Genomic DNA, 27,613 nt, shown 5'->3' with positions numbered 1-27,613 from the left:
GCTAATATTTGAATGAATGAAAGGAGTTTTGCACTCGGACGGAACGCTTCCGTCCGCCAATTTTAAATAGCATCTGAGTCTGTGTTAGTCAAGACTCACGTTTTCTGTGTAGTTTGGCCATTTTAAGAAATTGGAAAGGAGAAAAGTTGTTCTGTTTTAGGGGAAACCCAGGTGACTCACTGCGCACAGAGAGAGAGAGAGAGAAAGAGAGAGAGAGAGAGCTGGGAATGAGGCAAATAAAGCCAAAAAGCAGGTCTGTCAAGCCTGCACTTCTAAGAGCTCCCCTGGGTTTTCTGCAGATTGCAAAGGGAGAGAGAGAGTCAGAAAAAGAGAGACACAAAGGCAGAAAGGGAGAGATGCAAGTTTTATTGAGTGAGACTGCATCCCCAGCCCCTTCCCTCCCAGTGTAAACATCTGTGGCTGGTTAGTGTTAGCCTCTGAGCTAAGTGCAGTCCGAGAAGGTCTGGTTCTTATACTGTTCGATAGCAGTGGCAAAGGGCAGCGAGGTGGGGAGGCGGGTGAACTGCTCCCAGATTTTGGGCCCAGTGCCCAACTCGAAGCGGCTCAGGCAGGAGGATGGAGAGCCAGGTCTGGGAGTGAGATAAGGGAAGGTGGAGAGTGTTCTGGGAACTGAAAGTGATACACACCAGAACTCTGAAGACTAGAAAAGGCAAAGTGGCCGTCAGAAAGTTGAAGTCAGGACGTGTTTACTTGCAGGCAGAAGTAAGAGCGTTTTCTCCTGTGGCAAGGCAACTTTAGTCTCTGATTCTTACTGTGACTTTCATTCTTGCCTCTTGAACTATTAACGATTATTTTAGTAATTGATTATTCTGATGATTAATTGGATAAAAATTTTGTTACATTCTGCAGATTTTTCATTCAAACCTTTATATGCAGTAATAAAAGATGTGAATATATTTTTTTTAGTTAGAAAATTTACATTTTATTGTTTAGAAAGCAATAGCGTAGCATCCCGTTAGTGAACGCTTGATCATTTGTAGTAAAGAATGTATCCGCAGCTAAAAATATATTTCTATCATCAACACGTGAAAAGCTCTGCCCTTTCTGCTCGACTTAGCATCAATAAAGTGTAAAGCTGATTTCCTGACTTTTTTTTTTTTTTTTTTTTTTTTGGATCAAGCGATTAAAAATTGAGCACAAGGTGCCTAACAGTAGATTATTTCTTTTACAGAGGAGATCTTGGTAGAACATATTTACAGATAAAGAATTTTTTTATTGTTTTTTATCTTTAATGCAATATGAATATACTTTTTGTACAGTTTTATCTTAATTGTTGCTCTGACTATTGAGATTAAAATGAACTTTATTTTGATGAATTTACATTACAAAAAAATGAAACGAAAGGAAGCAAAAAATTCTTCTAGCAAATGGATTTAATTTAGTCTGTATAATCCAGTTAATGATTAATCAATTACCAAATTAGTTGATTGTTTTTTTATATATATAATTTATTCAAGGTAGATTAGGAGCTAAAGCTACATTTTGGGCAATCCTGGAAGAAAATCTGTTAGAGGCTGCAAATTACTAGCTACAAATGAAGCAGAGGTTTACCTTCCAGTGAGACTAAAACCCCCTAGACATGGCCTAGTCAAAGTTGAGACCTTGATCCAGTTGGGAATCAGTGGCAAGACTGTCCAAGCTGATGAAGCTTGAAGTATTTTGCAAAAAATGAGCAAAAATTTCAGTCTCTAGATGTGCAAAGCTGCTGTAATTGCACCAAATGCAGGGTGCCTTTTTTGTATTTTGCCACGACGCAGCACTTCTCATAAAATAGATAAGGCTCATGCTTGGAATATGATTCAAACTGTGAAAAAGCTCAAGTTGAATGGGTACTTTTGGGAAACACTGGATAATATTGATCACTTCGGCAGCAAGGACACAAAGTATAAAGAAGGTAATCTTAGCCTGCGGGAAGACTCAGTCCTATTCATCTATTCAGTGACGGCACACAAAAGATGGCACAATAAAGGATTTGGTATTAAGTAGCGCCTCTCGCTACCTCTGCTCAGGAATTTTGAAGGCTGGTGCAGGATGGCGAACAAAGCAGTGGTGGCCCACTTTAGAAAGCCTGAATAGAGACACTTCCTTTACAACTTACTGCCTTATCAAAACAACAGTTGCTATGAGCCTTAAACGTGTCAAACCAGCTATACAAAGTGGAAATACTCTTAAACTGTCTGGGACATATGTAGAAAGCTTCTGGGTGTTCTTAAGATAATTATAATGCCATTAAAGTGAGCTTTGAGGTTGTTGGTTTTGTCTTAATATTCAGCAGTAAGCGGGGAATTTCCTCTTTAGTAAATGAATTCAAATCCCTTTCAATGTACAACAATATCTCATTAGACTCTGCAGGGAGATTTTACTTGGGCCTCATAGGGGATACGCAAGGATTTACAGGGTCGTAGGTCATGGCATAGTTCAGCCAGGAGACCACTGGTCACTCTTTGTGCTAGGAGTTGACAAAATTAGCCCACATGATCAGATTGTAGTCAGAGCCTTTGTGTAAAATTAGATTTGGCTGTTTTTTGTGTTATCTGGCCCACTCGACTCAACACAATTGTCCTTTTTAAAAACGCTCCACATGAACAGCACAGTCTGAGCTCAGAGACGGGCACTCCTGCCATAAATCTGTTCCTTCCTCTAACCGGCACTTTTGCTTTGCAAATTAATTGGTTTCTCATTAGGATGATTGCATTAGTGAGCATTCCTGACTAACTCACCCCCCCTCGTTTCTGAGAGGTCTGTAGGATCACATGCTGCTTTGTGCAAGAGGCCAGACCACTGTTGATCATCAGCATCCAGTTCCCAGTTGCGTCTCCTGATCTCATGTGATAACAGCAACTTGGTCTGAGTTTTTGCTCGATGTTCACCTTCCAGTCCTAAAACGCTCAATAAGAAGCACAGAAAACGCATCAGCTTGCTGCACCTCTCCTTCAACTTTACACTCTATAATGCTCTTTTGATTTGCTGAGGTTTAACTTATTCCCATAAGTTGTTCATCAGTTTACATACATCGAATAAAACGACACACTAACCCATCTTTCCCCTCACTCTCTGAATTTACAAACATCTATTGTTTCAGGTTAGTTAGAATTGGCTAATTCTCTTTGCTAAATGCAACAATATTGACATAAAGAATATGTCAGAAATGTATTCATCAGCAAGTGTAGACATGATGATGTTTACACCAAAATATAGACAAGTGTCTATACAATCTGAAATATAGACATCATCATGCCTATTCTGGCATATAATTGTTTGAACAGATGAATGTGGAAGTTGTTCCCAAAGAACCAAACTTGTTCGGCTTCATAATTCTCTTCCTGATGTCTTAGCTGACTTCTTTAGGCTTTCCCATCTTTTTGATTTCTTTCTGAATTTAAGTGAAGGATGCAGATGAGTGAATAGCAGGACATTTTTTTGTTAATAAAATTCATTTCAATTGGTGTCAAAAAAGTAACACATAAATCGATAGTTACCACTTTAAAATATTCTGCATGCTTATGCAACCATGTTTTTGCATCTTTTTAACATCTTTTTTTTCTGCCACTAGTGGAGTAAAGGTGAGAAAAAACTGATATCCATGTTTCTTCCCATGTTTTAAAAGTCAGACTTTTGAGACTTTGTATGAGAACCCCACTCTGCATATGTCAAGTCCACTACTGGGATCCATGCTTTGATTGACAAGGTCTGACCCTTTGTTGCTAGGCTTTCCCATGCATGGGTAGTCGTCAGAGGCCACCAGTCACCGGTGGACCGCTGCGAGACAAAGGTCACAACATGAAGAGAATACTCATCCATTGGGGATGAGCTGACATTGACAGGACGCATGCATAAAAACATATTATGGAGGATGTGGCACATAACATGGGACCTTCTTTTTAGGTCCAGAGCATTCTCACCCCTTTGAAAGTGTGACAAAGATAAAGCATTGTGTTTTCACTATGCATCTACGCACAGCAGAGCCCTAGGAAAATATTCTGTAGAAGAATAGAGACGCTCCCCAATCAGTCATATGGGGGCGCCCTCTCCTCTGCTTGAGCTTGTAGGGGAAACCAGGAAGCAGCTTCACTTTATTAATTTTCCAACAGAAAGACAATGAGAACTGAAAACGTTCCCATGGGAAGAAGAATATGCAAAATATTTGGCAGCTCTATTTGGATGGTGGTTTTATGTAGCTTTTTGTACAACTTGACTAAACATTCACAGCCCAGCTCTAGTTTTATGACAGCAGATAGGATCATCAGTATTCTCTTTTAATGTTTTGAGGCAAAGTTGTGAGAAAGGCAGCAGAGTAAATTCTGCAGTAGCAGAGCCTTCCCTTATACAACCTCTCTTAACATCCTGAGAATAAGGTCAGAGGAGCATCCCTTCAGTCTGAGTTGGGACATTTAGTCATCCTGTCTGGGGTCCTGAAGCTCAGGGGACAAGCCTGACTCACAACAAAGGCCTGGGTTTGGAAAAACATTGTCTTTTGTAAAACCAGTAGCTCTGCTGTCAGTACTGCTCTTTCCCAGGTCTGCAGAGGGAGCCTGGAATCCGTGTCAGGACTTTGGATCTTTTTGTTTTCGCTGAAGTGTCACTTTGGGTTTTTGGGGCCAGCGATGGTTGCTCCTCTGTCTCGGGGTGTGGGTGGTCGCGGTCCATCCATTACTTCCTCGTCCAGGGAGAGGCGAAGTTCACACGAGACCTACATCCAGTTGTTCTCTGCTGCCGGCAGCTTTTGTACTGATGTGCAAAGTCGTTTTAGCCTGAGAAAGATGGAACAGCTGTCTGGCCGCCTTGCCTGTTAATTAAATATCGTCCACATCTTTTCATGTTGTAATGACAAACTTCAATTGACTTTTATGTGATAAAGCAACATGCATAATAATGCACAGTGGAATGAAAAGGATACATTATTTTGATTATTTTTCTTTTTTCATTTACAGATAAAAATCTGAAATGTGATGCAAGCATTTGGATTTAGCCCTCCTTTAATAATTTTTTTAAATGCATCTGCTCATTTTCTAGTATACACTGAACTGAATTTGATGCTATTTTTTTGCTTTTCTGTGCAGAAGTATTGTACGTTTTTAAATATTTCAACTCAAATGCAAATTTCTTTGGATCTGAATTATGCTAGTTTTAATACCTGTATAGTATTTTACTTCCTTTGCTGTGGAACCTACTATTCAATTTTTTATTCTTTTTTTTAATTATTTGTAACTTGCTGCTGGTACATCTGAATTTCCCCACAGTGGGGCAATATGGAAAATTTCTATTCTGTTGTACTGTAGTCTATTTTATTTAGATTTGAATACACTGTTCTAACACTTAACTAAACATTTAAACATTTCTATTGCAGTTTTGTCTGCACATTATCACAGAAGTTTATGCTTCCACCCCCATCCACCTTGACCATCAACTCTGACCAGCTTCCCAAGTTGAAGCGAATCACTCCTGCTGCGTAACGCGGCCACCATCATGTGTTGGTGGGAATGCTGTGTTCAGGAACATGCTGGTATCCCACCACACATTGGGTTTTGTATGTAGGCTGAAAGGTTCAGTTTCAGTCTCATCAGAGTGTTTTCTTCCATCTGTTTGCTGTTTACCCTGCATGGCTCATCATGGTAAACCTTAACTACTCAAAGCCACAACGAAAGAAAGTCGTTGTAGCTTTCTTTCAACAATGGCTTTGTTCTTACTACTCTTTAATAAAGCCTAGATTTGTCAAGTAAAGGACTAATAGCTGTGCGAACAGATGTTTCCCCCTGAGCTGTAGATCTCTGCAGCTCCTCCAGAGTTGGCATGACCCATTTGGCTGCTTTTCTGATTAATTCACAGACTGAATTTTGATGGATAGCTGTGCCTTGGTAAATTTTTATTGCATCATCTTCTTTGTGTTTTCAAATAATAGATTGACAGAGCTCTGTGGAGTCTTTACAGAGCAGCTCTATTTACATTTCAATTGATTTATAAGATGACTTTGGTTAAAGGAAGTGAGGATGCTTACAGATGCATTCCACAGTTTTTATTTGTAAATAAAACACTGTTTCTTTTTCCCTTCACTTTGTTCTTTTTATTGGTTTATCAGGTAAAATCCCAACAAAATACATTGAGGTTTCTGTGGCTTTCACATAAAAACATGTGGGTATGAATACTTTTGGAAGCCCATTGTTGTCAACTCTGCAGCCTTTTCCTTAATGCTTCACAAGGAAGGAGAGTAAACAGAAAACCTTTGCATTTAACAAGGGTCTTACGGCAATCTGTTGTGGCTGGAGGCGAGAGCTCTATTGCAAAATAGTTTTGTGTTGTGAGATGGAAAATATGAGTAAACAGACAGGGTCATACCTTTTTTGTGTAAAGAGATCGGTAAAGATAGCTAGACTGCAAAATGAGAGGGAGGGGACTGATGCTGTGAGTGGCCTGGGGCTTGTGTTTGAAGACACGGGAGGTCGTTGTGGCTTGCCTCACTGTCAGTCACTTACACTCTGATTTCCTTTGTTGCCTGTGTGCTCAACAACCTGTGACTATTTTTCTCTCTTTGTATAACAGTGTGGGAACTTTGCCGTGCTGGTGGATCTACATGTTTTGCCCCTGGGGAGCCCAGAGTCCACCAGCTGGTTTACCGCAGACCAAGTTGAGGTACAGACCAAGCAAGTAAATAAGTAAAAAAAAAAAAAAAAAAAAAGGTAATTTTTCTCCTTCAGGCACTTGCACAGTTTCTGTACTTACCTGTCATGTAGAACTTCCTCTCCTCTCCTTTTTTGACTCCTACCGCGATTATGTCTAAATTCAAACCTTTCCTATAGCAGCTTACCTACATTCACATGGCAAACTTCTGCCATTTGCAGGAGGTTGCATCCCTTGTTCGTGGCCCAGTGGACCAGAGGGTTAAGCAATATGAAGAGGTTCTGCATGTTAGAAGACGAGCTAAACAGAAGAAGGAGTTGGCCCCTGCTTCGGCCTTCTTTGTGAGAGGTAATCCAGAGAGATGCACCGATCAGGATTTCTCTGGCCAATACTGATTTCTCGTTTTCTTACAGGTGTGTTAATTTCTGCACCAATGCATATTTCTCTTACCTTAAACTTAAACAAAGTACATTGTGTTGAGAGATGCATTTGTCTTTTGAATAGGGGCCGAGTCCCTTAAATGAATGGGGCTGGTTGGCGAATTTGGGTTTTCAGTTCACTGATCAGATCCGCCTAATCTAATCGCCTGCATCTTTTTTGCTCATTCCTCCAAGATAAAGTCATCTTTGCCTTCCTTCATTTTTGTCTTAGGTGTGTCTTCCATCAACTGCGAGGTTATTGATTTGTTTTGACTGTTAACGGAAACCATTACTCCATTAAATTAATGTGCCGAAACGATTATCATGAGCAGGATGGGAAAAGAATCACAAAACCGTCAAAACCATTTTTTTTATGTTCATTTTTTTTCTGAGGTGTGTGGGTGTAAAGACAACACAACCAGTCGGGACACGGTGGAGTCCTACGCCCAGGGCGTGACCCGTGGAGGCGAGCGCTGATATGAGACTTTTTATATTGTGTTGCGCTGTTTGGCTTGGCAAGTCTTCCATGTTTGTTCATACAAGATGTAAATCTGTTAAAGCAGTAAGCGTTGATTTCTCTCCTGTTGGTGGGACATTTGTGGACGCTTTCTGCCCGTGCTTGTATTTCAGTGGAAAATGAATCAAAAACAACTGCTATTGCCTGCACAGTCATTGAGCATGATCAACAAATTATGCAGATATGCGAGCCAGTTAAGGTCATTCATTCTTTTTTTTTTCTTTCTTTTTTAAATGTGTGCACATTTCCTCAGCGACATGCAGACTTGACTTTGAAGCACCAACTAAGGCTAGCATTTAAGAAACCTCCAGCTGCGCGTTGTAAGACAGACGCGTTTGTTACAGGTAGCGTTTAAGCACTGTTAAACTGGGCTCACTCAGCGGTGCAGCACTGTGGGAGTGGGATTACAGGGCAGTCAATCTCATAAAGTTTCTCCTCTGGCTACATCTCTGCCTCTCACGCATACACATGTACCATGCCTTGCAAAGATGTTCCTCTTGAACTTTTCTGCATTTCTTTTTATGTTGCAACCACAAACCTCACTGTATTTTATTGGGATTTTATGTGATAGACTAACACAAAGTGGGGCACGATTATGAAGCGGAAAGAAATTTCAAAACATACTTTTAATTTGATAAGGGCTGCATAGAAACTCATATGACAGTTACTTCAATAACCCTATAAAATCCAGTGTAACTGAGGTCACAACTTGTTAGCGGAGTAAATAGAATCCAAATGTGTAATCTAAGCTAAGAATGAACGCATCTGTTCTGTCAGGGCCGCCTTATTTTGTTAGAGAACGCTTTTCTGAGAAGCAAGCGAGCGATACAGCGTTCTTTGAGCGATGGCTGGCAGGAAGCTATAAAACGTCTAATCTAAACTTAGTCACAAGCCAGGTGTGGGTGACACAGCAAACATGAAGAAAAAGGTCAGATGACACAAAACGGGAAATATTTTGCCTACATGCAAAGGACTGTATACTATGCTAAAAACTTAATCTCTAAAATAAAAACATGGCAAAGGCCATCATGCTGTGGGAATGTGATATATATATTTTTTTCTTTCGGCAGGTACATGAAAGCTGGTAAGAGTTCATGAAAAGGTGGGTGGAACTAAATACAGGGAAATCCTGAGAACAAAACTTGTTAGAGGTGGCAGAAGACTTGAGACCGAAGCAAAGGTTCACCTTCCAGCTACAGTGAAACAGTATATTCATCTGTTAAAATGGCCTAGTCAAAGTAAAACCCGAATTTAATTGAGAACGTGTGGCAAGAGTGAAAAAACATATATTACAGTTTACCCATGTTCTCCACCCAGTCTGAGGATAGGGAAATTTTTCAGTCAGACATACCTTTAAAGGTATGTCCACCCTTTTCAGATTTTTTGTTGTAAAAAAAAAAAAAAAGACATGAAAAATGTGGAAAACCTAGCCTTTTCCTTCCACTTTACAATTATGGACTAATTTTTGTGACCCGTCACCTGCTTTTCTTGTTCATGTTTACTTACATGCGGATCACGAGTGGAGGGAGTCAGAGGAGCAACTGTGTTGCAGAGTTTATATCCTCCCCCTGGGCTAGGTGTGAACAGGCTGCCAGTGTACGGTTACTGAAATGCCTGACTCGTATTCTCAGTGACAGACGGAGGAGAGACAGACATCTCTAATGATGAAGACCACAGACTGAAGCCCCACGTTTCTACACACAGATACACCCGACTGCGTGAACAAGGGAACCATCGCTATTTCACCAGTTAAATATGCATGTGAAAATTATTAAGCTCCCTACAGATTTGCCAAAATGAAGGTAGCCAGTGGAACATGACGCCATACTCATCCCCCCCCCCCTCCTCCTTAAGTATTAAGTACAGAGCCTGTCTGTTCCATTAGCAGATAATATGCTAACCTGACATCAAACTGTCCGGAGGCAATTACTGAAACTGAAGTTCAGCTATTTTACAGTGGAATTGTATTGGAGAGAGGCGTCTATGTGCCTAAACATGTTCACACGTCCTGTACGTCGTTGCATTAGGAAGAAAGTGTCAGGTGCTGATGTCTAGCATGAGAATAGGCCAGAGGAGCAAGCGGTGGTGATTGTGGGTCCTGTGTGAGGCAGCGTTTGAATCAGCGCCAGTGTGAAATCACAGGGGCAGTATAAACAGGGTAGCAGCCTCAGCTGTTGGCACTACAAATGAGCCATCAACAGCTTAAAGCATTCCAAAGCCCTTCAGAGCAAACGTTTGTATCAGTGTTTTCTCTGTGGATGATTGGATTAACATATACTTGCATACCTTGCATAGCTGTTTGTAAATCTTAAACTTTTCCACATCACAACTGCAAACTGCAATGTATTTTATTGGATTTTTATAAAAATAAATGGGAAAGTTAAATATTTCAGTATTTTGTAAAAAAAAAAAAAAAGAAAAATAAGTGTGGCGTGCATTTGACTTCATTCCTTCTTAGTCAATATTTAGAGCCATGTATTGCTTCAAGTTTTTAGCTTATGTGTCTACTAACTTTGCTCACCTACACACTGAAGTACTTCTTTGCGAAACGCAGACTGGACACAGAGCATGTGTAAATTTAATTCAGTTCAAAAATATTTTATTAATCCCAAAGGGAAAGTAAATGTTGTCACTCATCACCCAAGAATTTTGAAAGTTGTTGTGGATGGAGATGCAGTCAGCTTCCAATTAGTCTGATTTGATTTTCATATCAGTTCTGACCAACTTCTCCATCCCTGCTGAAGAAAAGCATGCTCACAGCATGATGCTGCCACCAGTCTCAGTGGGGATGCAGGGAGAAGTGCCATGTACTATTTCAACTGATCAGAGCAATTTCTTCCATGTTTCCTGTTAAACAGTAATTCTCGTGGCATTTAAATGGCGTTAGGGGGTTTCTGAATGCAGTTAGACTAAATTTCATTTAGTGACATCAAAGTATATGGGGCAGAGAAAAAAAGCATGTCATACTTTTTCAGATTTTGTATTTGTAAAAACATTTGAATAGCTTGTATCATTTTCCCCTCAATCTAACAATCATGCATTACTTTTAGTTGATCCATCACAAAAAATTCAAACAAAATGCACTGAGGTTTGTGGTAATTTTACAAAATTAACACTCTGCTGAATTTTTTGATATTTTGTAAGACTCTGTACCTAAACTATATTGTGCCATAATAATTTAAGGGCTTTTTGTGCGTTATCAGATCTTAAAAGGAGATTTCTTCCATACTTTTTCTCCCAGCTACTGTAATTGAGACTTGATAAATAACTCCTACTGATGTGATTTATTTGTGCCTTCAGAGAGATAAACAGAAGGAAGTTTTCCCACCAAACATTTTGGCTCCTGGACATCTAGATCGGACATGTTGGCCTTTAGCAGCCCAGGGAAGAGGAACTTGGGAGAAGCCTCATGCATTCTCCCTGGTAGACTGTGCTCAACACACCCACATTTCTCAGTGTAATTACAGATCGAAATGAGTGGATAATAGGTCCTCTGCTCTTTGAGGAAGGCATTTTTGTCATTCAGGAAGATATTTGAGTAAAAGCAGCTTTGTGGTCGTGCTCTATGACAAAAAGTTTCACAGTTCTCCGCAGGAGTTTTGTTTTCTGCAGAATGTTCTTGTTTATGCAAGGCATCTAAGAGGTGGTGTGTGATTAAGTACCTTTCCTTTTCGTTTAATCCATCCCATTAGTGTTTTAGTCTGATTCAGGCTTATTTTAAGTAATGCAATATTGATTCCATAGTTTACCGTGGGTCGAGTGTAAGCCGAGAGGTTCAATTTTACACGGATTTAGTTAAATGGCCATTTCAGACCGCCAGAGTACATTACCAGATGTCCGCTGAAATCACCACATTGATCTTTTCTGTGTGCAGCAGAGCTCAGGTAAAGTGAATTGCTGTGTTTTAGAGTCATGGTCCCATGTCAGGTTGGAGAGGCTGTGGCAAAATGGTACCTATGGCGCGTCTGAGTACAGGACATAGCTGGGTCCTTCCTCCTCTCCCTGCACAGGTGCCAGGGCTTAGGGGGAGGGAACACCTGCCAGCCTGTTTCCCCATGGCCACGGCAGGCTGGAGAGGCATTTTCCCAGGCTCCCCAGATGAATGGTCACTAATAGCCGTGGGAGAGGGCTTTGCGAGTCCTGCACAGTGTACCACAGACTCCTCTTGGCAGGCCTATGAAGGGGGCTTAAGGCGGCCTGGCCGTGGCCGTTGCATGGAAAGCGCAAGTGTTGCTGGATATCTTTACTTTAGGAAAAATGTGTTTATGTAGGAGCATCTCTCTTCTGCTAAAGAATGTGGAGGATGTCTGAGCACTACATGGGAGGTGGTTTGTTTTACGTGGTTATAGCTTTAATTTTGTTTGGCTTATTTACAACCTAACGCCCCCAAGATGGAACAGTCGATCTAGTCTGGAGAAACATCTCAGTCAAAGTGACATTTTCTCTGCTCCGAATGCACAGAAATACCATCCCATGTGATTTAGTATAAGTTTAATATCTGCCAATCCTTCACTAGGAGATTTAACAGCACTTCTGTTTAGATTTATCCCAAAATAAGTGCCTCATAAATAATTGGGTAGCGACAGCCTCCATAAACTCGACTTCCTCTCAGCGCTGCTTCATCTATGACCACATATGTGAGCGGGCTCCTATGTGGGGGCCGGCTCTGTAAATAGAGAGGCATGCCTGTGGCAGAGTTACCTGCCCCTGCTCTGTTACTGGGCGTGAGGCGGGCCGGGATTAGGACGAGAGGAAAATGGAGACCTGTAACTAGAACAAAGGCATTCCAAGGCCCAGGCTGGAAATGGATCCTGATCAGAGTAGCCATCCCATCCAGCCTGCCCCTCTCCCTACTTGCCCTCCCTCCTTTGGCCCCTCGGTGGGTAAACCCCTTCCCCTTAGTGCTTGTGGTGTTGCTGTGGCTCTTTAAATCCTCCATGTAAGCCTCTGGCCTTACTAGGCAGAAACACACAGGACAATCTGACTCCATTGCTAACTTTAATCCATATTATTACTCTAAGAGGCTAAGTATGGACCAGTATGAGATTCTCTTAGTATGCTTACACTGAGTAAAAATAACATATTTCACAGTATGAACATAATTAGCATAATACAGTTGTTTTTATTTAAAATGGGAAAGCAATTAATATGGGTATGATTATCTTAATACATGGACTCCAGCAGAAATTTATAATAAAAACACCCACTAAAATTTTGTGGTAATTTAAAGTTAACAGGCATATATTATCCATTTTTTTGCTGTTCTGTTTTTTATAGCACAAGACCAGCAAAATAAGCTGATATTAGCTTTTTAATTAGACTATTTGCTCTGGCAGCTAGCCTGCAGTCTGCTGCTTTACTGATAGGCTGTACACAGCTTAAATTCTGTGGTTCTAATGTAACATTTATTCTGTTCGAAAGATGGGTGGTGCTCTTTTGTGCATCATGACTGTCTGTGAGGATTTTGCGTTTCTCTTATGAAATTTCTTAACTTATTTTTGTTGTTTACACAATATTGGATACTAGCTAGAGTCTAGAGCTGATTTGTTTTTTATGTAGCCCACTGGAAAAATGCTGAAAGAGTTTTTTTTTTTGTTCGTTTTTTTTAAAGAGTAAAATGCTTTTCTAGGTGGGTAGCTGTACTACCCTCCATACAGCCAGACCTTCCCCTCCTCCAGAGACTTTGACACCTTCTATGGGATCTCAGTAAAAGCTTTTTTAACAGTTTACAGGGACCTTCAGTTCTCTTCATACCCATCACCAGCCCATGACTAAAAGATATGGAGACACAGGTTTTATATAAACAGCAACAAAAATCTCATTTGTATGCATCATCCATTCTCTCTCCGTCTCTGTGCTGCTCAGTCCTCCTCTTGTCATCTCTTTCTCACTTTCCCTTCTACTTTTCTACAGGGTCAGCTGGAGTCTTTTAGGACATAACCACAAGCTCCACCATAGCTGTCACACCACACTCTTTTTTCCCCATATAATTAGGGCCTAAGCCTGAGCCTGAGCATGGATCACATTCATGTGACTGTTCCCCTTTACCACAATCTGGTCTGGGAGACGGCACACACTCTGTTGAACCCGAGCCTGACCAGAATGCCCTGTTTCAAGAATTACTGAAATGCTGGAGAGGACACCACTGTTGATGGGCTGTGCACTAAAAGAAACGAGCACATGAGATGTCTTCCTGTTGCTGTTTCGTTTTGGTCATTTAATGTCTGCTATCATAATGTTTTCAACCTTGTGAAACTTCCCTTTTTTTATTTTCATGTCCTTTACTTCATTATTGCATGTTTATGTACAAATTAGCATTTTTAATGATGATCAATTTAGCAGAGTTAGTATCCAGTGCAACTTCGTTCTGGTTTTTTAAAGGCCGGTGGAGTGCATAACTTAAATCCGCTAAGTGCTCCACACACCACCAAACCAAAGGATTTAAAATGTCCTCCTCCTTCTGATTGCTCTAAAGCATAAATGGTGGCCACATTTTGCAAGATTTGTGGCCTTTTAGGCTGATTGAGGTATAATTATGATTGAGTATTTCGTATTGTGAATGCATTTCCCTCGTTGGATTATCTTCCCGTGTGTACAATATATATATATATATATATATATATATATATATATATATATATATATATATATATATATAAAAACAACATCTTTTCCCTTGATAATTGTTCTGCACTCCAGAATGCTCCCCACCACTTTAGTCACATGCTGGATTATGGGTTGGCCTGAGCTACCATGCTGCGGTGTATTTTGTAACTGCGATCAAGGGGTCACCCAAATGTTAAATTGAACACTCATGCGCAAATATTGTTTCAGGTGGACGTTGCGCAGGGCGATAAGGCGCAGCGCTCCGCCACGGCCGTAGTTACAGTTGCACAGAGAGAGTGATGTCCTTCCAGGAAAGCCCCCACTTGCACATGGGTAACTTCCTCAGGCTCTCTCTTCCCTCACCACTCCGCTCCACTGCCTCTCGCTCTAAGCCCCCAAACTCTCCACCCACACTCGAAGACAGGGGGAGGGAGTGCAACATCAAAGAAGAGATGTCAAAAGAGCAGGATTCTCAGGCGCTGGTGTCTGACTGTCCTGCTGATTGTACTCCTGTTCACAAAGAGTTTGCGTGGGAATTATTGTTCTCATGACACCAAGATCTGCATTTCCACGGACAATAGAAATGTGGATAGTGCGAAAGTCAATAAAGGAAATGACACAAGAACTGAAGATATCCTGATGGGATGTGATGTCTATTTAGCGTGACTGTGGGTTTTTTCTTTCTTTTTAATAATTACCCATTCAAATTACGTAATCTGTAAACTCTCCCTTTTTGTCTGTTATTTAGCATTTGAGGTACAAATCTAGTTAATCCGAGAAATCAGAAGTCATTGATGGATGCCAGACTTCAAACACAGTCTGGAAAAGTCTAGAATTTGGTTTTGATATTTGAGATCTGGATAAATCCTGGAAAACGTTAGTTAGAAATATTTCTGTGTTTTATTTCCTAGCACATGCTTTAAAACATCCATACATACATGCATACATACATACATACATACATACATACATACATACATACATACATACATACATACATACATACATACATGCATACATAGCCAGTTCATTCTACCAACCAACCGTCTGTGGTATTTTTTTGGTTCTATGTCTTAAGCATGTAGAAATTTCTGTTATGTCAATGTCAAATTTGTTTTTAAAAACAACAGCAGTTGACCAAAGTGCTTCACGTCATAACATAGAACAAAACAATAAAAATAAAACTCAGAGATATTAAACAGCAACGGAACACAAATTGAGTAAAAGTACAAATTCATCCATCTGTGTGAACTTTGACCTAGAAAAAAATGTAAAGGAACCCAAAACTGTGACGATAACAAAAACATTGTGTCACATTCCTGTCTCTGTATAGGAACTTATATACAACCTACCAAAGAATTTGAAACGGAGCAATTTCTTTGATATTAAGAATGAATAATTATGGGTGATGTCAGGTGTTACTTTATTTCACATCTTAGATTATTGAAGTGATTTTGAAGCTTTTCTGTTTCGCACAAACAAAATAGTTGTGGGCCCATGGCGATTATGATAATGCAAAGCTGGGACTTGCTTTGAAAATCCTCTATTTCAAAGTTGAATCTTTTATGGATTCTTGTATTACTCCCCAAAGCACTGGCGGCCAGGAATGCAGATGATGAGAAGAAGTCCACAGTGTTTTCTAGGGCCTTTTTAATGATCTCTTCAGGATATGACTGAAGTTAATGAAGTCTGTCCCACCGGGGCTTACCTTTGACCCCGAGCTGAAAGGTTCTCACTCTGCTCTTTTCCATTTTACTGTCCTTGTTGCTGTGGATAGCTTTCAGTTTGTTGATGTTTCTTTCCCCTCATTGTTTTCCCAGGAAGGAGTGAAAGCTGCAGTGTGTGAGTGCGTGTGTGTGCCTGTGTGTGTTTAGTCCGTACAGTAATCTTGCCTTGGCAGCAACCCAATGGAGTCTAGGTCTTACTTTTTATTCTTTTAGTTGTCCTGTGGTTCATTACAAGATGGCAGAAGCCTCTTCAGACGAGCGGTTTCAATATTATCTACCACATTTCGGAAAACATGGCGTGCCGACTTGTTTACGGTTTGGACGGACCTGTCATAATACTGCTGTGTATTGGATTTCAAAACAATTAAGCAAGAAGATCTTCGCTATAATGAATTACAAATGAAACCTTTTAAAATGTCTGTTCTGCAGATCTGGGTATTGCACCACTGTGGGCTGAAGTTGCCGCAAAAAGGAGCCACTCGTTCCCAGAGGAGGCACCAGCAAGCTGTTTGTGAGAGAGAAGCATGTATGCAAGCTTAGCACGAGAGAGCCCAGGCAGAGAGCCAAGAGCAACTCTGTGCTTTGCAGGATGTTATAAAAGTTGGAGCAACAGCTGATGTCTAAGGCCATGGCGGTGCACTGGTTCCCAACTCTGTGCTCAGACATCCCTGTCAAATTTGTCCTGGGAATTGGCAGACTCAACCTACCATGGAAAAGCAGTGAGAACAGTTGTAAAGCAAGACATGCGGCTAAAATGTCTAGCAGCCTGAATCAGAGCCTCTGAAAACATAAGAGCCATGAATGAGGAATGAAAGATGCTTAGGTCCTGGCCCCACGGACCCAGAATGAGCATAGAAAACAAAACAGAGATATGGATCTGCATTCCTCTTCGGGTAGATATCCAGAACAAGTGATATATAACCGCTGCCTTGCTATTTAAGGACTAACGGCATATCAGATTTTTTCCCCAATAAAGGATTGCTGCTATTAACTACAAACATGCTCGACATACTCATGGAGAGCTCTAATGTTATTTCCCCTTTTGGTTAATAACAGTCTATTTAAGGAATGGTAGCTTGTCTACTATTATTATTAGATTGTGTTGTTTAATAAGCTAAGAAGAGAAAAGCTCTTCAAGTCAGAGTAGCTAAATAAGGCATTATTATGGTAACATTTTCTTAGTAGACAATTTATTTCTAAGGTTTTGTTTATCATGACAAAGCAGATTTTTTAAATCATCTGGTCCAAAACATCATGTTAATGAAGTGAAATTACATTAGGCTTATATAGCACCTTAACTCAGACAAATTTCCAAGGAAATCAGTTATTCCCATTCACACATTAATGGTGGCAAGCTACTGGATTGTAGCCATGGCTGCCCTGGGGCAGTCTGACAGAAGCAAGGCTGCCACATAGGCCAAATCGTTGAAGTGTTTTGCCCAAAGACACAACGGCAGATATGGACAGAGTGTAGGCTTGAGGCAGCAACCCACCGATTACAGGTTAAACTCCTACTGCTGTTGCATTGAGTTTCAGAAGTGTTGCTGAGGTTCTTGGCAACACTGAGGACCTTAGCAACATTTCTAACAGGAAAAGGTCAAATCGTGACCTTTCCACCACTGTGCTTGACAGTTGGTGTGAGATGTGCTTTTTTTTTTTTTTTTTTTTGCCAACGCTACAGCTTACAGCCAACAACTCTTCACTGTTGCAGAAGTCTTGTGGTTTTTTTCAGATGTAACTTTTGAAACCAGATGATTGCGTTTTAGATACTTTTGCTCTGCTTAGTAACATGCTTAAATCCAACCAGTTGTCTTATCAGTCATGCTGTGTTTAAAAGGAGGATAGATTCTTTTAAACTATAGTGAACCCCCACCTATTTGTGAAATTTTCTTTGGAACTTGACTCATAAAGCTTGCCTATTCACAGATTTTTTTTATTCTTGGTGTAATATTCTAAAATATTTAATGAAAAATACAGCTTGGGAAACACAAAAACGCTAGGCTCAATGCTACTTGAGCCTAGCGTTTGCAAAGCAGCAAATCTGGCAGCAGCGTTCATTTTTCTTGCCACTGACTGACTGTACCCCAAAAAGCGAAGATAAGTAAGACTGTAGATGTTAGCATCTGTAGTAGTGCTAAGACAGTTTGCACTGTCTGCATTAATGCGTGTTAAGGTATAATTGGTGTGGTGCTTTGTTGTTCTTAGAAGTGGTCTCAAGCATTTGCAGATTTCAGCTATTCGTAAGCAGTTGCAACCCTTAATCCTCTGTAAATACCAGGGGGTGCGCAGTAGATCGAGATTTAGAAATGAATATGTTTTATAAATTGTAACTTTTATGCTGCTTACAGTTTATCAAGAAAGTTGGAACTAGATCTGCTAACGACATCCATTTCAGCTGTGCCTTAGGTGGTGTATATTTCAGCTGTTTATGTAATCGCAGCACTTTCAAAAAAGGATTATAAACCGCAACAAGTGGAGCTCCTGTGATGAAATACAAACCGTCATAAGAACAAATTAAAATTTTATGCTCTCTATGCACACGACACCCATACTGGATGGCATTTGTGAGAAATCTCCAAGTACAAATCCAGAATACCAGGGGGACTAAGGTAGATTTCAGCAATTTTAACCTTAAAGTACAAATGCACCAACATGCTGACCGAACCCAGCAAAGTCTCAGATGTCGATCATGTAGAAATCCACAGATAATTTGGCTGTTGATGGCATTCACGTCTTTTTCTTTCTTTCTTTTTCTTTCTCTCTTTCTGTCTATCTGTCTTTCTTTCTTTCTGTCTTGAATGAATGAACAGATAACAGGAAGGCTTAACTGAGTGCAGCAAAGTTGCTCAGTTTGATCCTTTTAAATATAAGGGGACTTAAAAATATTACATATTACAGTCATTACAATGACTGAGGGACAAGGACAAGATCAAGCAAATGTTTATAAACACATGTTAAGCTTTAAGGAATTGAAGTGCTTGGGAAGAGACATATGATAAATAATTGTATTCAACAGGGATGTCATGGCAATAGCCTGTCCAAACTCTAATACAGTTTTAATTTATAACTTGCCGAGCATTAGATTTTAGCTACAGCTCTGCCAAAACAACTAAAACTGAGACCAGTTGCATTAGAACCCTGGAAGAAAAACACTATATAAAATAAATCATAACTCGTGTCTGCGGCTAAAACCCAGCAGGCATTAATAAATACAAATATTCTCCTATCAAAACACAGAACCCAGCATTCGACTCCATGTAATCTGTGCTGCTCATTATAACAGAAAGGTCTGAATTTAAAACAGGATGAAATGCACCAAAACATTTAAAAGTGCAATTTGCTTCCAATTCAGGTTGATGTGATACACACCATATTATTCAAAGTTGTGCCTTAGATTGTAAGTGTTGCAATTACACAGACTGATTCTGGGTGATAAAACGGTTTGTAAAAGACTCCTGTAAATCCCTAACTTTTCTTCAGCAAACACAGTTATTTGGCTGCTTGCCATGCTTCAGAGCAGGGGATTGTAACCCAATGCTGCTAATGCTGGAGCATTTAGATTTTTTTTTTTCACTGAATAAATAATTTTATCTTTCAGACATTAGTCAGCCCTGGATTACATGGCTAATCTAATTTAAGAAATGGCTGAATAAAGAGGATTATAATTACAAACCTGGGAAAAGAGGATGTTTTTGTCTCACCATGACAAGAACAAATTGAGTGCTACCCTTTGTAAGTTGAGTAAAAAGCTTTAAAAATGATCTTATTACAATAACGTAATTTTACACTGAGAACCTTTCCATTGACATACTGTATGATAATGTCTCTAATTACATTTTTGCAACTGAGATTGAGTATACTTTGTTCTAAAAAGGTTAAACAGCGGGGGAGCAATTATTGTGCCATGACATATTTTTATTAAAGATTATTTCACGGTGGAAGTTTCTCAAATTAAAGGTAGAAATGCATCTTCTGCATCTTCACTACTGCACAACTGCTGGCATCTGTGTAATGGTTTATGTAATTGATGTCAGAGAGAGTTGTTTTTAGAAATCAACTGCTGTTTTCTAACCTCAGTTAAATATAAATTAAAATTGCGATTTCTTTAGTTTTTTGCAGTGCCACTAAACAAAGAGATCAGAGCTGATTCCTTTTATAGAGTTAAGCCTGCGGCAGTTTTGTGGCTCTGAAAGCTGCTCATCATTGTTGAAAACCAGCTTCTTTTTACAAAAAGCCAATTAAATGGTGTGAATTGTTCTATGAGCCACAGAGAAGTGTCCACAACTTCCTCTTTGGATTTCTTTTTCTGGGCCAGAGGGGTTTGTACTGTCTGCTGTTTGTGTCAAGCACCAATACACACTCAGTGTGTGGGGGGCATACTTGTCTTAGCTGTATGCCAACACTGGGAGGAGACTTTCCCTAAATAATTCCAGTTTTTTTAAAGAAATGTATGGATGTTTGTCTCTGTTGTTGCCAAAGGGCAAAACAAAAAATACAAAAGCAAAAATAAAAAAAACAAAACGGCTCTCTACTTTTAAAAATGTCAGTTTTCAAAAAAGAAACACAGCCTTGGTTTGGGCTTGATGTGAGTCATAGTGCATATTTGACATTATCCAGGGACTTTTTGAAAGAGCCTGGAGTGCAAAAGGTCAGGATTTTCTCAAACTACGGAGGACATGTAATCCTTTAATTGAAGGCAAAATACCAAAATCCTCCCCCTAACGCTGTAGTCTGAAAATAAAGACTCAAAATCAGAAAGTGAACTAGTGGCAAAATTAAAGACACTTTAGTTTATCAGAGTGTAAAGAGGTGTAAAGAGGTGGAGAGGGTACCGGGAGGGTGTCGAAGGTTAAGCAACCTCCGTCAGCTTCCCAGCATTGAGAAGCAAAGAACAACTGAATTGCATGTCAGCTAGACCTTTGCTTTCAGTCAACAAATTCCTGCCAGATTAGGCAACAGGCCACAGTTTCTGCCCAGTTCATCTTAAACACTGTGACAAACATTCCAGAGTGGAGACTTGACACATGACTTTTCTGTTCTTCCAAACTTAAATGCTATTAAAACGAAGAATTAAAAAAAAAAAAAACCTATTCAGTGCGTTGCAAAAGTATTCACACCCCTATAAGTTTTGCACGTTGTCACATTACAGTCACAAACTTCAGAAAATAGCGCATATTTGTGAAGTGAAGTCATCTTTTCCTGCCAAATGCTAATTTCTGCTGGAATGGCTAGTGAGTGTTTGAGCGTGTATTCTCAAGCCATGTTACAGATTTAATCCCCATTTACACGGAGCCGGCTGTCAGTGAAACCAAAACATGTTTGTTGTGATCCAGCCACTCATTTACACGTCTCCCGTGACCAAAGACTCACATGATTGCATCTGGACATCCCTAATGTGCAGTGACAGTTTTGATTCTATACATGTAGCCCATAGTTCAAAACTTGTCAACAACAGCTGTCTTGACCTATAGGTTTCTCCCACATGCGCTATGGACTTCAACTCCTCTTGCATTACTAGGCACCTCTTGATACTTTTTTTTTAATGTCAAGGTTTGCCTACTCTGCCAGTTGAGGTGGAAAGCTATGTTTTGGTTGCTTTGCAGTTGTGCCAAACCCCCCTTTTATTTTCAAATGCTGAATTGAACAGAACTCTGGGAGATATTTGGGGTTTGGAATATTTTTTTATAACCTAACAGTGCTTAAAGGACTCCCCAGCTTCTTTAACAAACCCCTCAGGCTTCATTGAATAGCTGTGTTTATGCTGAGATTGAATTACAGTTAGCTGATCCAGGTTTTATGTAGGTGTATCAGGAAAGTTGAACTGAATAAAACTGGACAGTGCCCTTTGAAAAGCATGTTGTTTTTTTCCCTTTCACTTTACAATTGTTTACTATTTTGTTTTGTTCCATCACATAAAGTCCCAATAAAAAACTTTGGGTTCATGGTTGTAACTTAACAAAATGCAAAGGCAATGCAGATCTATTAATTAACCACTTTTCTCACTTTTTTAGAAAATATTACTGCACAGCGAACTTCTTCTGAACATAAACTCCTCCACATAGACCCCTGCTGAAATAAATATTGTCTCTCTTTGCCTCTCTTAGGGAGAAACTTCAACCTTGTGGCCAATTTCCTGAGGCGGCACTCCAATCTCAGATGTGTTGTCAAGCAGGGTATGTGACCTACATGTTTTTATGGACCCCCGTCCCATTTGAAATAATCAGAAATGGATCGTCTCAAAGGCTCATTTTCAGCCAAATTTCCCACAGAAAGAGCAAGTCATCTGCAGCTCTTGTGTTGATTTTTCTCCCCCCCACTTGTTTTTATGTCTTGTCCCTACCTGCTTAGGGTGCTGTTGAGAACAGGCAGCCGCTAAAATAGCCCCCTTGAGAGGCTACAGGGAGTGTGAGAGAGAGAGGAACTGTGCAACTGTCTATGGAGGGCAGTGGGAATCTATCTTCACGGCCCATATAGCGCCTGTGACCCTTGGTCACCTTTTCATGGGACCAACATGGTTCTCTTCCTGTCAGTAAAGTTAATATCTGCTCCCACAGGACGGAGGCCTGGATGTTGGGGCAACGGTGACCTGCTGCAGAGTAAAATGACGGGTTCTTTCAGCAGGTCCGTCACAGATCAAATTAGGCCTGGTCCTCTGGGGTCAAAGGTTGTGAAACTTGGTCTGTTGAGTTCACTACAGCCTACACATGTGGTTAGCTAACATCAAAACATGTAATTAGTTTTAAATTGCATTTGTAAGAAGTTCTTATTATAATTACATTCTGAAAGTTTGATAACAGTTGAAGAATGTTCATGTCAATAAGCAAGTTTTTCTTGGGAGTTTTATGTTCTTCTGCCTAAAAAGATTTTGAGAAATTTTTTAAATAATGTTTTTTTACAGCTTTTAATTGTGCTTTAATTAATTCCATGCAGTTTAGCAATGAAAGAGCAAGAAAAAATAACACCAAAATGGTCAAATAAGATTTCCTTTATTTACATTTTTATGGCTCATCTCATTTCTTCTTAAATTATGATCTTACCTATATTTGTATCTGAAGTCCTTCTCCACAAATATCTTCAACACTAGGGCTCAGCACTGCCCCCTATCAGTGCGGCTCGGAACTTTCTGCATCACCTTGAGTATTTTCACTTTGGATGTATGGCCGATCAGTCTTAAATTCATTATATACACAAGACAGACTGTGGAACTTCAGCACGCATAGCGCATGAGTAATTCAAAACGTGTATTAGTGATATTAAGAGAGATGGCAATGGACATGCCTCAGCTGCTTGCCTAAGCGCCTCCAGAGGTGAGACACAGCAGGGCATAAATTTCAACATTTAAAAATGTTGAAATAATACACAAAAAAGTGCCTCCCCTGACTGGATGCCACTGCTAGATGCTCCTTCTCCTTCATTATTTCGCTGAATTTTTCCATTGCATCAGAACCTCTAGCAAATCAGCCCATGGCATCATGCTACCACCACCAGGCCAGATATTTGGCGCTGAGTTCTTAAGTTTGGAAGCTTCATCCTGACTAATCCAAAGATACTTGCTGTTTTTGTGGCTAACTAGCTCAGTGTTTGTCTTGTATTTATCTCCAGAATGCATTTGACTTGCTGAGTTGGGAGTTGCAAATTCAAGTCCATCGTAAAAGGTATCTCTTTAGGAGCAGGGGGGCTTATTTCTTGTTTGGCATTTTGCCTTTCAATGGTGAAGTGAAAGTGTTTTCTCTGTGGGCATTGGTGTGCCAGCAGTTTCCTGTTCATGGGATGCCTGCACTTGGGTGGTTGCTGTTTTTGTTTTTGAACATCAAAACTAATTTTCTTTGTTCAGAGGTCGACAGTTTAGGTCGGATAATTAAAACTTGGATGGAACAGGGTGTTCCAAAAAGACACTTATCCCAAAAACACATCAAAACTCGTTTTGAAATCAAGAGATCAAGTTTCTTGAATGCGTTTCCCAAACCACGAACCTCAGTTCTGTTTAAAATGTGTTGTGTTCTCAAAAGCAGCAAACCTTTTCTGCCATGAATAGTGATCACTCATTCAACAGGAATGAACCTGTTGAATGAGTGATGCCCAAGTGTACGAGAGAGGTGCAACAATCATCCAGATGGGATGTACTGATTATATTTGAGTCTGCATGCATTGTAATATAATGTGATTGTGGACTAGAAAAATCCACAATTAATTTATACTCATGCAAATTATTCTTATTTTATATTTCAACAAACTCTAAAAAAGAATGATACTTCAAATACATCGGTAAAACCCAAAAATTCAGTCCATTCAAGTTTCTTAGTGTTTTTCCCTGCTTTTTAAATAAATAATTTATTAGCTATTGTGCATTTTAAATGTTCTATTCTCTTACTAAAAATGGTTTCAAATCTAAGGCAGATTTTGATAATAGGGTTCAAGTTTAAGGCAATGAAACAATACTGCAAAGCAGCAATATTTCAGATCTTCCAGCCACACATGAAACCCAGTTGTTGTTTTCTGATTAAAACCATAAAGCAGCATGAAATAGAAAAAAATGCAAACTTCCCTTTGAATTTGTGTACAATTAATGCATCATTAATAAAGGTACACACATATCACAAACATATCTTCATGAAGAATTTATTGTAACCTATCTTGTCATCGTAACATTATCGTTGTTAAAATAGTTTTAAACTATGAAAACCCAAGCAAGGCCACAACCATTTTTACCTGAAAATCTGTTGGTACAAACCTTGTACAAGAACTCAACCTACTTTTAAGACTGAATCGCCAAAATCCTTGAAAACCTTTAGAGAATAATAAAAAAATGTATCAGCTCTGCAGGTGAAGTTGTTTTGAGAACTGCAGATGCATCTTCTGCCTATTTGGGTAACTTGGTTTAGTGTACAATATGTTTGAGCTCCTTTGATCAAAACAAGTCTAAACTCTGAATCCTTGAAGTCACCTGAAAGTTGTTTATACTATACTCAGTAAAAATGGGTCACACTCTCTTCGAAAATGTTTGCTGTACTTATTTATTTGAGTTTAAAGGGGCAGTATTATGTACTGTCAGTTAAAAAATGTTATATATCAAACATGACTTTGCAATTTTACACCTTGAAATTGGCGTCTGTCTCTTTAAAAAGCTCCTACTTTTCCGATAAGTCATGACATGGTTCTCCCCCATAATGACATTTGCAACTGTTCTTAGGAGAAGTACTTTCTATGATGAGCTCAGCAGATGTGCTGTTAGTTCTACCAGCTGTTTGCTGTTTGTTTGCTGTTTGCTAATTGCTACTGCTGCTAGTCTGAAGGTGCTGATTGGGCGGCTGCAGGGGAGGAGAGCTCTGTAATGTAGAAGCTTGGAGGAGCTTTGTGGAAAAGGTGAAACTTAGAGAGCCAACGTTTAGACGCCCTGAACGGTTGTCACCAGAGATTAAAGGAACATATATGAAAGAAATAAAGTAACACTCCAGGTATGTTTTGATAAAAGGGTAACATTATAACATGAGATAAAGCTCCTAAAAGTTGACTTTACATAAAACCCCCACTTTATTTAGTTGTGTACACAAAGGTCTCCCTTTCATTAAAAATTGCTGTATTTTATTTGACCTTGTACCCCATTTTAAGGAGATTAGATTTTCCATCCATCATCTTTACCCGGTTGTTCATGCAGTGTTCTATGTGGGCTGGTTGCTATTTTCAGCAGTCATTGGGCAAGAGGTGGGATACACCTTGGATATGGTCCAGGGACTTTGTGTGTCCCTGTCCATCAGGGGGACACACAACAGGACAAATAACCATGCACACACACACCAGTGTGACCAATTAACCTAAGCCGTAGAACCCATGCATTCATAAGGAGAACATGCAAACTTTTACTAAGATCTTACACTAAAAATAAGAAACAAAAAAACACTGGAGGGTTGCACATAATCATCCTGAGAGCTGCAGAAGGATTAGGGCTTTGGACACCTGGCCCTAAGGCAACATCTTAAAAACATCTTGGTCTTGAATGGCTGCAGTGCATGTTGCTCATGAACGATAGAATATTAAAATGAGTTATACTATCTGCAGACTTACTCTTCTTTTTTTAGAAGTTTGTAATTCAGAATAACGTTTGGATCTCCCGATCTCCTCAGTTTTCAAAAATCTTACTGAACAATAGGACTGCATGATATTGCTCTTCACTTTTCTCTTCCCCATCATCGCAGTGGATCTGTCGTTCTCCATGAGCGCTCTCATATTTGTTGCAAAGGCCTATTTCGGGTGAGGACATAAAAGGTGATGAGACCTTCTCTCTTGCTTATTGTTTCCAAGGAGATCGGAAGAACGGCATATTAAAACTAAGCAAATGCCGCATCTATGCAGTGTTTGCTATTGCGACCAACGCTATCTGACTTGGAAAGAAGGGTTCGGACTTGTTTTATTAGTGCTTTCAGTTCTTGCCAGAAATTGTCACAAAGTTTTTTGCAGTAGTTGCGTAGACGTCTAATATTACACATACACATAGTACATGTAAGTAATACTTCTCCTCCTCCACACATGAGGAAAATCATTGAAGAGGATTTAGAAAGGAAGGTTATGGGCAATGTAGCCCTCAACTAAAAGATTACAGACAAAATTAATCAAACCGTAAAGTTAGAGATTCCTTCCTTTTATTTTTTAAAATCCTTTCTTGTGCTGGTTTTTCATTAACTTGCCATCATCAAAATTGTTTACTTGATTGAAGAGTCTAGCTTAGGTTTTACATTAATCTGTTTTTCTTTGATTTATATTGAAAAAAATTATATGGCGCCACATAAAACAAAATGAGTTTTTGAAGTGGACATATTTCCTTTCGAAATCAGTTTAACTGTAGGTTTAGTCCAAAACCCAGAGTTAATGTAAAAATGTAAACTATTTCTATGTTGTTTACTCAGCTCATAAAGTTCTGGTTATATTTAAGCTCCCATTGTGTGATGAATAGTTTGTAGATGTTAATTCAAGCTTCTACCACAATTCCTCCAGTCTGACATGGACTGATAATTAGAGGTAAACCCACATTATTAAGATGTGTCCTGTTTCCCCGCCTGCTTTCAGATTTGCGTTTGTTTCCTGAACGATATGTCGTGTGTGTGAGCTGCCCAGAAGATGCCTCGGTGCACCATGGAAACCCGAGCCTGGCCGCGGTGAGTGCTGTTTATACTCCTCTATTTCCCCTTCCAGTTGCTTGGCAAAAAGTTCAGCATTGGTCTGTGTGTTATTATAGAGTTTCATTGCCAAATTGTGCTCTCCCTTTATGTATAGTGGTCTGCTTTACTACAGGACAGGGGGTTTGAACTCTTTTGGAGCATCTTGTAGACCTAGAAAAGAAAATACGAAGAGATTTGTGTCAAAATGTTCAGGGTCGCCTTTTTTGAGATTAAGTCTAACCTACCATGACCAAACATGAAACATTAATTACATTTTTATATTTTTATGTTGCTAAAAGAGAGATTTATCAAATTGTACCTAGCTAATTGCGAAGCTTTTCTACACTTCTAAGTTCATCTTGGCATTAAAGTCAGCCCTGATTGTTTCAGGAATTTCACATTTTGTCACGCTACAGCCACAAATGTTAATGTTTTGGGGGGAATTTTAAAGGATAGATCAAAACAAAGTAGTACGTCATTGTAAATTGAAATGAATCTTTGTTTCTAAAGCTTTTACAAATGAAAATCTAAAAAAGTGCCACTGATTCTCAATTG

At 39.6% G+C, this 27,613-nt stretch overlaps 1 protein-coding gene across 3 annotated transcripts in view; it reads left to right on the top strand.

The window, feature by feature from the left end:
- The window catches only part of slx4ip (SLX4 interacting protein), a 43,777-nt gene that overhangs the window by 4,554 nt on the left and 11,610 nt on the right, over nucleotides 1-27,613 (top strand). For 2 of the 3 annotated variants that reach the window (XM_014982081.2, XM_014982084.2), the window contains exons 3-6: nucleotides 6,559-6,648; nucleotides 6,858-6,984; nucleotides 22,010-22,078; nucleotides 26,967-27,055. In XM_014982081.2, coding sequence (XP_014837567.2) covers nucleotides 6,559-6,648; nucleotides 6,858-6,984; nucleotides 22,010-22,078; nucleotides 26,967-27,055 — 375 coding nt within the window. The remainder of the gene's footprint in view (nucleotides 1-6,558; nucleotides 6,649-6,857; nucleotides 6,985-22,009; nucleotides 22,079-26,966; nucleotides 27,056-27,613) is intronic. The other variant, XM_014982085.2, reaches the window with a different exon arrangement.

The sequence above is a fragment of the Poecilia mexicana genome, unplaced genomic scaffold, assembly GCF_051168715.1.
Source record: "Poecilia mexicana isolate PSO_F unplaced genomic scaffold, ASM5116871v1 scaffold_15, whole genome shotgun sequence".
NCBI lineage: Eukaryota > Metazoa > Chordata > Actinopteri > Cyprinodontiformes > Poeciliidae > Poecilia > Poecilia mexicana.
Note: the sequence above shows the minus strand (reverse complement) of the source record. Positions and strands in the feature narration are given on the sequence as shown.